This window comes from Leopardus geoffroyi, chromosome D4 (assembly GCF_018350155.1).
Source record: "Leopardus geoffroyi isolate Oge1 chromosome D4, O.geoffroyi_Oge1_pat1.0, whole genome shotgun sequence".
Lineage (NCBI taxonomy): Eukaryota > Metazoa > Chordata > Mammalia > Carnivora > Felidae > Leopardus > Leopardus geoffroyi.
Genome location: NC_059342.1, coordinates 86,432,392 through 86,441,775, shown reverse-complemented (window position 1 = coordinate 86,441,775; position 9,384 = coordinate 86,432,392). Strand labels below are relative to the sequence as shown.

At 57.5% G+C, this 9,384-nt stretch overlaps 2 protein-coding genes across 3 annotated transcripts; one reads left to right on the top strand and one right to left on the bottom strand.

Annotated features, from left to right (window-relative positions):
* The first annotated feature begins 6 nt into the window (after positions 1 to 6).
* Positions 7 to 2,031, top strand: PTRH1 (peptidyl-tRNA hydrolase 1 homolog). 2 transcript variants are annotated; one of them, XM_045468316.1, is made up of 5 exons: positions 7 to 331; positions 694 to 913; positions 1,175 to 1,274; positions 1,455 to 1,500; positions 1,604 to 2,031. In XM_045468316.1, the coding sequence occupies exons 1-5, from the start codon at positions 236 to 238 to the stop codon at positions 1,808 to 1,810; spliced, it is 669 nt and encodes a 222-aa protein (XP_045324272.1). In that variant the 5' UTR covers positions 7 to 235; the 3' UTR covers positions 1,811 to 2,031. The 2 variants fall into 2 exon arrangements, with proteins under 2 accessions (XP_045324272.1, XP_045324273.1); XM_045468317.1 differs by lacking the exon at positions 694 to 913.
* Positions 1,846 to 8,312, bottom strand: CFAP157 (cilia and flagella associated protein 157). Its single transcript, XM_045468312.1, has 9 exons — positions 8,140 to 8,312; positions 5,704 to 5,975; positions 4,816 to 4,969; positions 4,128 to 4,395; positions 3,608 to 3,738; positions 3,247 to 3,397; positions 2,696 to 2,862; positions 2,343 to 2,529; positions 1,846 to 2,053 (listed from the first exon to the last, which is right to left on the bottom strand). Exons 1-9 carry the CDS (start codon positions 8,310 to 8,312, stop codon positions 1,982 to 1,984), a joined length of 1,575 nt encoding a protein of 524 aa, XP_045324268.1. The 3' UTR covers positions 1,846 to 1,981.
* Between the last annotated feature and the right edge of the window lie 1,072 nt (positions 8,313 to 9,384).

The window sequence follows — 9,384 nt, the reverse complement described above, 5'->3', positions numbered from 1 at the left end:
GAGGTCATGCAAGGGTTCCGCAAGTCCACAAGAAACCCCACAGGAACACTGTGACGCGGCACCGCGGAATGAGTGGAGGCTCGGGCTCAGCCACCGCCCCGCTACTTCCGCTCCTTAGGAGCATGGCGGCCCATGGCCCGCCCGGGGATTGGACGCTGGGGACGGATGGCCACTGCGATTGGTCGAGGCCTGACTGACGTCAGGGCGCGGGGCCTACACCGTGAAAGGGGGCGACATGCTGCCAGACGGCTGCCGGCGAGCTACGCTGTGGTTGAGTCGCGCCATGAGCGTGCTCACACTGGAACCCCGGCCCGCGGGGAAGCGGTGGCTGGTGAGTGGCGTCGGGGGCGGGGGCGCGGCGGCGTAGGGGCTCCTGGGCCCTAGCTAGCTCCTGTTCTGCCATTGTCTCCAGACACCATCCCCCAAATTCCTTGTCTCGGTTATCTTATCTGGAAAATGGGGCCAGTATTCTGACGGGCTGTAAGCTTCCAGGAACTCGGCTCCTGCTCCAGGCGCTCTGCCCACTCAGCTCCCGGGGCACTCAGCCTTCTGGCGTCTCCGGGGTTTCTGGCCCGCCTTCCTCACTCTACCCTGCCTTCCGTTTCCCTTTCTCCGGTTTGGGTCCCAGGGGGCGCTGTAAGCCAGAGGGCGGCGAGAGATGTCGCACCTCAGTTTCCCCGGTGCCGCCCGCAGGTGGCCGGTCTGGGGAACCCTGGACTGCCCGGCACGCGGCACAGCGTGGGCTTGGCGGTGCTGGGGCACCTGGCGCGGCGTCTGGGTGTGGCGGACACCTGGGCGCGCGACCGGCGCTGCGCGGCCGACCTCGCCGTGGCCTCGCTCGAGGATGCCCAGCTGGTCCTGCTTCGGCCCCGGCGGCTCATGAACGCCAGCGGGCGCAGCGTGGCCCGGGCCGGTGAGTCAAGGGCACCAGAGATGGGCCGGCCGGGAGGGCGTAGGGGCCAGAAGGGGTTCTGGGGCGGCGGTAGATCTCTTCACCTCCAGGTGCCTGTTGAGCTGCAATTGCTGTCTCTGGCCTCGGGTACTTAAGGGAATCTCAGTTTCTTTGTATGTGAAATGGGGTCAATTGCGGCCCCTCCTCACGAGAGCCGCGAGTCGGGACAACGCCCTCTGGGCAGATGAGCAGTAACCGGGGCCACCATTTCCCTGTGCCAAGCGGAGCTGTTTGGGCTGACTGCTGAGGAGGTCTACCTGGTGCATGATGAGCTGGACAAGCCCCTGGGGAAAGTGGCTCTGAAGCTGGGGGGAAGCGCCAGGTGAGGCCCTGAGCAGGTCAAGGTGGGCTAGGGAGGACAGCCTCCCAGTTGGAGTGGGGGTAGGAGTGCCGATCCCAGTCTCGGCAGGGAAGAGGGGTGCTCTGACCCCAGCCTGGGCTGGGAGGGGTGAAGGGTGCTGACCCAGGGAAGCACTAATTGTCCCTCCCATATCCCTTGAAGGGGCCACAACGGAGTCCGTTCCTGCATTAGCTGTCTCAATTCCCATGTGAGTCTGCCCCTTTGCCCTGCCCTGGGTGTGGTGGGCCAACATGGGGGCCTCCCGCACCGGGCATCGAAACTCCCTGGGTCCCCCTCTGGCTCCCCCACAGGCAATGCCGAGGCTGCGGATAGGCATCGGGCGCCCCGCCCACCCTGATACAGTGCAGGCCCATGTGCTGGGCTCTTTCTCCGCCGCTGAGCAGGAACTGCTGCCTCTGTTGCTGGAGCGAGCCACCGACATGCTCCTGGACCACATCCGGGAACGAAGCCAGCGGCCCTCGTTAGGCCCTGACCTCAGTGAATTCCTGCCTCCCTAACCACCATGCCCACACATCAGCCAGGTTCACAGAGGTGCCGTGCCAACCTGTGGTATCCACTTTTTATAGACCTCTTCTCTGGGCTGCCCCAGGCCACCTATAGATTAAAGAGAGAGGACTATGGCCACAATGGTCCACTTCTGGGATGGGGATTGGTCTTCTCTCTGTGTTTTACTTGGAAAGTAGAGAAACTTCAGGAAGACTAAACTTTTTGAACCTTTTCGGAGAACCAGAGGTGTGAATCTGTAAAATTAAAGATGCGGCATGGAAGCTGAGGCCTCCTCAGGGGATTCCCACGCTTCCCCTGCCAGCGGAGGAGGGGCCGACAGGGTCTAGCAAGCCCCCTTTCCAGGTGATGCGTGGGTGTGCCTTAGCCCACAGTGAGGCCTTGCCACCCTTTTCTTTGGCCCATTTTACAGATGGGGAGATGGAGGCTTAGAGGGCTCCATGCGGCTGCAGTGTGGCAGAGCTATATGATCTGTACCCAGGGCTGGCTGCCATCTTGCCGTGCCTGGGGCCCTGGCACGCTTACCTCAGGGCTGCTGTGCACCCGGAAGGTTCCCACACGGGTGGTGTGTGAGAGCAGCCTGAGGTCCTCGGGGTTAGGTGGGATGTGGGCCCGTCGAGGCACCAGGCCCAGGTCACCTGGCTGGTAGGGTGTGATGCTGGATGGCGGCTGACGCAGAGACCCCATCTTGGGTAGCTGGGTGCCAGGCTGGCTGTGGAGAGAGGACTGGCATCACCACCTGCGTTTCCTAGTTGAGGACGCTGAGGTTCAGAGAGGCTTTGGGAAGCCAGGGTTCTGGCCCAGGGTCAGCTGAGAACAGCCCTTGGACAAACAAATTCCACAGCTGCTTCTGAGGTCATACAGGGTCACTCACTCACCTGCCCTTGGGTGGGCTGTGGGCCTGGCTCTCCTGATTGAGATACACAGCCAGCCGGGGGCCGAGGACCACGGCTGAGCTGAGCACGGCCAGCACTTGGTGCAGCATCTCCTTGAGCTGCAGCTGGAACACGATATCAGAGTCGCTGTCCTCCTCATCAGGTTGCATCTGCCGGTCGAGGGTGGGGATGGGCCCATGGAGATCAGGCTCATAGTGACCCCAACACCCACCTCTGGGAAACACCCCAGAGCCCCTTTTCTCCAAGTTTACCCTGGCTGTGGTGGGATACCCATTCTCCAAATGAGAAGCCTGAGGCACAAGGCCTTCCAGGGCCTCAGAGAGGGACTCCAGCAACTTGGAGACCTTCAAGGGATCTCTGAAGTACACAAGTCAGGAAAGGACTTGCCAGGAGTCTCTCGGGGGGAAAGGCAGCGGGGTGGGTGTTGGGGGGGCTCTGGCCCTGGCCCAGCCTTCTCCGGGTGTCCTGGTTATCTCCAAGCAGTGTCTGACGTTGGCTCACTCCCCCCGCCCCTTTCACCCACTTTCTGTCACCTGTAGAACGTCCTGTAGGATGAAGGTGGCCTGGGCCAGGGCTGTCTCCAGATTTGCCCGAACCTTCTGCTCTTCAGTCAGCTCCCGCTGTAGCTGTTGTGCCTCAGCCTGCTGCCTCTCCAGCTGCAGGTTCAGCTGGTCTCTCTGACTCCTGGGCCCAGGACCAGGACGAGTCAGCCACCTCCCTGCACTCCCTGCACTCGGCGGTTTCTCTCTAGCCCCCAGGAGCCCTCATCCAGCCCCAGGCCTCAATGCCCCTTGGGAAAGGGGAAGTCACCGGCCCGGAGTCAGGTGGCTCAAAGGGGATGGCCTCAAGCTCGGCCCCCCTCGCTCCCGCCGCGCGTCCCTCCGCAGGGCGCACCTCAGCGTCTGTGTGTCCTGCTGCAGCTGCCGGAGGCCCTGCTCCAGTTGGCTCAGCTGGAGGCGCAGCTGCTCGGCCTCCACTGTGCTCCGCTGCTGCTCGCGGCACTTCTCGGTCAGCATGAGGATGATCTGCGGGTGCGGGCAGGTGGCCATACCCTGTCTCCTCTGTGGGCCCTCAGCCTGCCCCCCTCCCCCAGCTCCAGACTCCCCCAGAGCTCACCCCCTTGTACAGAGAGGCCAGCCAAGGCACTGGGGGCCCAGCACCATCTCTGGGCAGAGCCCCCAGTGGCCCGGGGCAGGTCCCGCTTCAACAAATTATGGGGGCTTTCGACCAAATAAATAAAAACCAGAGGTGCGCCCAGCACCCAGGACCCCCCACAAAGGACCCTGTCCCGTTGCTGTTGGCTCCAGCCCAGGACCCACCCCTCCCGGGCTGTGTTTGCCCTGAAGCAGCACCCCTAGGGTTCCCGCCTGCTTTATGCACCAAATGCCCTGTGACAAGGTCCTGGCAGGCACACCTTACGGTGGCCTCTGCTACGCCTGGCCATGACCTTCTGGGCGTTCTCCAATAGATCCAGCTGTTTGCACAGCTCGTCTTGGGTGCCCTTTAGCTGCTCGTTCTCCTGTAGCAGCTGTGCGCCTTGCCGGGATATCTTGGACAGCTGCAGGGTGACCATGTTGTTCTCCACGATGGCCCGCTTTGTTGTGTCCCACATCTGGCTAGTGGCCACCTTTCGGTACTCAGTGGCCACCAGGTTCACGCGCTGGATGATCTCCTTCCTCAGTCTAGTCATGGGTGGGAACGAGGGGGTATTAGGCGGAGTGGGCACAGGCATTGCCCTCCCGTGTGGGGTTCCCCAGAGCGCTTAGGGCCGCCTCTATGCTCTATCTCCCAAAAGGGGCAGGGCTCCAGGTAGAGCCCCTGTAGACCCTTTGGCATTTTGATCCATATCAATGTATTATTACCTATTAAACAAATGTAACTTAAGTCATGAAAAGTGGCAAGAGGAAGTCCAAGGATTCTCCAGTCCCATGTGAGGGCTAGAGCTGGGAGCTTATCTATTTTTTCCACCCCTCCTAACATCACCAGCCAGGATTCTGAGGAGCAGCAGGATGGGGAGTCCCTGAGCTAGTGCAGTCCCCCCAGTTTGAAGCTGAGGCTCAGAGGCCTGAGCTTGGCGTGGCCTCAGCACCCAACCTGCCCACCTGTCCTTGTCCAGCACAGACTTCTTCTCGAGGTTGTACATGTAGTCCTTGTAGTCACTCTCCTGCTTCTGTAGCTGGTCTTCCAGTGTCGTGAACTTCTCTGTGAGCTCCTCTTTCTGCAGCCGGAACTCTTCCAAAGCCGCCAGCTTCCCCCCTGCCCCACCGCAGGGCACGGGCCCGGTGAGGGGCCGCCTTGGGAGGGCAGCGATGGCCTTGCGCGATGCCCCTCCCTCCCCCCTTCCTCCAAGTCCTCCTGCCCTCCCTGTGCTTCTCAATCCAGTAAGGCCAGACCCCTGTCCCTACGAGATGCTATGCTCCGTCCTGCCTTTACTCATTGTCTTCATCTGAAACGCCGTCTCTTCCCCACCACTAATCTTATGAAGCCTCATTCACGTTTCGCCTCTTTGGAAACGCCTCCCTTGACCTCTATTTTCTGGAAAGTGACAGTGACAACAGCCATTGAACTTGAACAACTTTTCTGGGCCAGGCACTACTGCTGTCCTTAAGCCTCAAAAAAAACCAATAACCAAAAACCAAAAAAAAAAAAAAAAAAAATGCCAGCTGGGTGACCTTGGGCAAGACACTTCAACTCCTTGAAGTGCTTCCTCACCTACAGACGGGGCAGGGGTTGATAGTATTTCCTGCCTCGGACGACGGCTGGGACAGTTACGGAAGGTAATGTGTGGGAAGCAGCACATAGCTGCTGTTACTCAAGGTAGACGTATTATCCCCATTTCCCAGCTGAGAAACCTGAAGGTCTAGGAGAAGTGCTTGCCTAAGGCCACAGAGTTAATGGTAGAGCTGGGATTAGAGCCCGAAGAGCAAGAGCGTTGGGTTCCCTGCCCCCGGGGTGTGTGCCCCAGACTCGCCTGCCAGTCCCCTCCTCACCAAGGATGATGTTCTCCGTGGTGAGCTGGTCCTTGGTCTCCTGGAACTCATGGCGCACCTGGGCTAGCTGTGCCTCAAAGGCGTCCTTTTCTACCTCCTTGGCCAGCTGCAGGCTTTGCAGCTGCTCGTTGAGTTCAGTGATCTCATCTACCTTCTGGTTGAGTGTGCGCTTGAGGAAGGCCACGATCTCCTTCTTGTTGTTGGCCAGCTGCTCAAACTCCTGGCGGAACAGCTTCTCCTGCACGGCTAGTTCATCCCACTTCCGCTGGTACCTGAGGGGGGTGCAGGGCAGAGGTCTAGAGAGTGAGCAAGCCAGGCCTCCACGCAGCTGGGCCTGCTCCCCTGGGTCTTCCCATAGGGGGGCATTCGAGGTTCCTCACGTGGGAATCCAGCCTCATCTCCCACTGTGCCCCCTGATCTGCACTTACGACCGTAGCCAATGCCTGTGCTCAATGCTTTACATCCATTACATCACCAGAATGTAAGCTCCACCAGGCCAGAGCCTTTGTTACACTCACAGCTGTGTCCCCAACACCTAGGACAGTGCATGGTACATAGTAGGTATCTGGTGTGTATTCATTGAATCTGTGAGGAAGTGGGTACTACGATAATTATGCCCGTTTTGCAGATGAGGAAATGTAGGCTCAGAGCGTTGAAGAAACTCCTAGTCAGTAAGTGGTGAAATCAGAATTTGAACCCAAATCAGTCTGATCCCAAAGTCAGGGTTCTTAACCACGATGTTTACTGTTGCAGTCGGCCAGCTCTGCACCCTCCCTAACGCGTCCATGCTTTGCGATCTGAAACCTTTGCACCTGCTGTCTTCCTTACCCTCGTCTGCCCGGTGAACCCTGGTGGGCCTCCTCAGTGGAGCCTTCTTGAACCTAAGCCCCATTTGTGACCCTCTTTTTGGTGCCCTCCTGTTAAGTGGGCCCTTGTTTAGTCAAGACCCGAGGTCATATGTGTCTTATCCACTTGGCAGACCTCTGACTTCTGTATTCTTGGGGTCTGACAAAGGGGCTCGGCAAACAGTAAGCACTTGACAACTGTCTTCCAAATGCATTTTTCCCAAATACATTCCATCTGGTTTCTCAGCTTGAGGGAAACGTGAATTTTTAGAGAGTATTATATAAATGATTTACTGGTTTCCAGTGGAATAATTTGTAGAAGTTGTTTGGAAAGCTGCTTTACTTAATTATTTACTCAACATCTTTGTTTTAATATTTATTTTTGGGAGAGCACAAGTGGGGGAGGGGCAGAGAGAGGGGGACAGAGGATCTGAAGTGGGCTCTGCACTGACGGGCTGCCAGCAGCAAGCCGGATTGGGGTTCAAAGTCACGAACTGTGGGATCATGACCTGAGCTGAAGTCGGACGCTCAACTGATAGCCACCCAGGTGCCCCTATTCAACCAACATCTTCTGAAGGGCTGCTGCTTACAGGGCATTGGGGAGTGCAGAGCCGAATGACTTGCTTTGTGGAGGAGGGAGCAGTTTGGCACAGGGAGGTCAGGAGGGCCAGGGCTCCCATCCTGGCACCTCCTCTTCCTGGGAGTGACTTCCCTCTCTGAGCCTCAGTCCCTCCGCCTGTACAATGGGGATGGTCAGGACCTCTCTCCTGGGACTGTTTCAAGGACACAGTGAAGCGCCAGCACAGGACCCACCTGTGGGACTCAACGTTGAAGGACACACGAAGGACTCAACGTTGGCCGTGAGTATCTGCAACATCATCTGGGGAAGAACTGCCTGACGGTCACGAAAGGGGTTATTTATTTATTTATTTATTTATTAGAAAGGGGTTTGTCTTTTAAGGGTCACCCTGAGACTGGGCTAGTGCATCGTAACTAGGAAGAAAGTAGTTTTAAAATAAGAAACATAAGCAAGTGAGCATGTCTCAGAAGAGGTACAGACCCTTCCCACACACAGTTCCATCTATGTCATGCAGCCCTGGGGAGACAATCCTCCTTCACATTTGGGGAAACTGAGGCCCAGCGTGAAAAAACACCTGGGCTCAGCAGGTGGGTAGGTCAGTGGTGTACACAGTGCAGGGAATCGTAGCGCAGGCGTCATGGGAGTGGGAGAGGTGGTGGGAGGAAGGACATGTATTCTACCCACCTGCCAGGGGGCTGCCATTTTCAATTCATCCCACCGATTGAAGTCTGTCCTTTTATCAAGCACGTGATCCCATGGTGCAGGAGTGAGGCAGGCACAAGCGGTGCTTGCCTGGGGCAGGGTTGCCAGTTTAGCATTAGGGCCCCAGGACTCTGGGAGCTGAGATGGGTGAGGTCAAATTGTGAAGCCTCTCAGTGTTACTTAGGAGGAAACTGAGGCTGGAGTCTAGAGGCCAGAACACAGGCCTCGGACCCCCGGAGCGAGCCTGCACAGCGGTCAGCTCTGAGCAGGGCTTCTGACCCAACAGGACCACCCTGACTGCCTACCCACCGGGCCAGCCTGTCCTCCAGGTCTCGGATCTGGATATGGTAGAATTCTCGCATCTCCTCGCCTAAAGGCGTTTCTGCAGGCTTGCTGGCCATGCTGGCATCCTTCTTGCCACCTTTCTTCTTCTTGACCTCGGGCTCCTTGGTCCCCTTAGTTGCCTTCTTTTTGGGAGCCATGGCTGGTGGCAACCACTGCCCCAGGGCCCCTTTAAGAAGCCAGGTGGTTGCTAAGGAAGTTGGTCCCATACATAGCAACAAACTCAGGGAGTGAGGCAGATCTTAAAGGGACCCTGCCCTCTTCCTGGCAAGGTTGGGCACTAGCAACCAGCCTCCCCCTCCGAGGCCAAGCACCGACAGAGGCTGTAGGCTGGGTTGTCCCAGATCATGGCATCTCAAAAATCAGGATGCCACGCTCTTGGGGCACTTTTTTGGACTCTGGGGAGACCTCTCCTTCCCCGGGGTGGAAATGTTACAGTGGGTGAGCCCTAGAAACCACTGCCTTGCCTCACTGTGCCCATCAGAGAGGGGGACTTCCCCAGAGTCCCCCAGAACGAGAAGAAGCCAGTCACCCAGCTCCCAGGCCAAGGAACCTCTCTCCTGAGGCCTCTGAGACCATGCTGGGATCTCAGGATGACCCTGTTCAGAGACTGGCCCCGTGTTCCACAAGGCTCAGTGGAAATGCTCCATCTGCCCCAAAGTGTCTGTTAATTGTTCCAAAGGCATACAGTGAATAGAGAAACATTCAGGAAAATCTACTAAATCCCTGCAAGAATGAGGGTGGTATTTGAGCAGTGACCCACCCCCTTATCTGCTGGAGCTGTGTTACTTTATTTTGAGACAGAGAGAGAGAGAGAGAGAGAGAGAGAGAGAGAGCGCATGTGGGTGGGGGAGGGGCAGAGAGTGGGAGAGAGAATCCCAAGCAGGCTCCACACAGTGCAGAGTCCGACGTGGGGCTTGAATCCCACTGTGAAGTCACCACCTGAGCCGAAATCAAGAATCGATGCTCAACCAACAGCCACCCTGACGCCCCAATGCTGAGGTTTAAGAAAAAATATGTATTTGTTCTTTGCCTCTAGTTTCTGGCAGAGGACCTAAAACCCTCCAAATTTCCTAAATGAGACAGTATCTTTTGTTATTCATAACAAACCTCTTGCTGTGCCTGAGTTTATGCTAATGAAGGGACTGTGGGTGGGGGACAGCCTCAGGATGGGGGGCTAGTCACCAGAAAGACCAAGCATATAATTAGAGG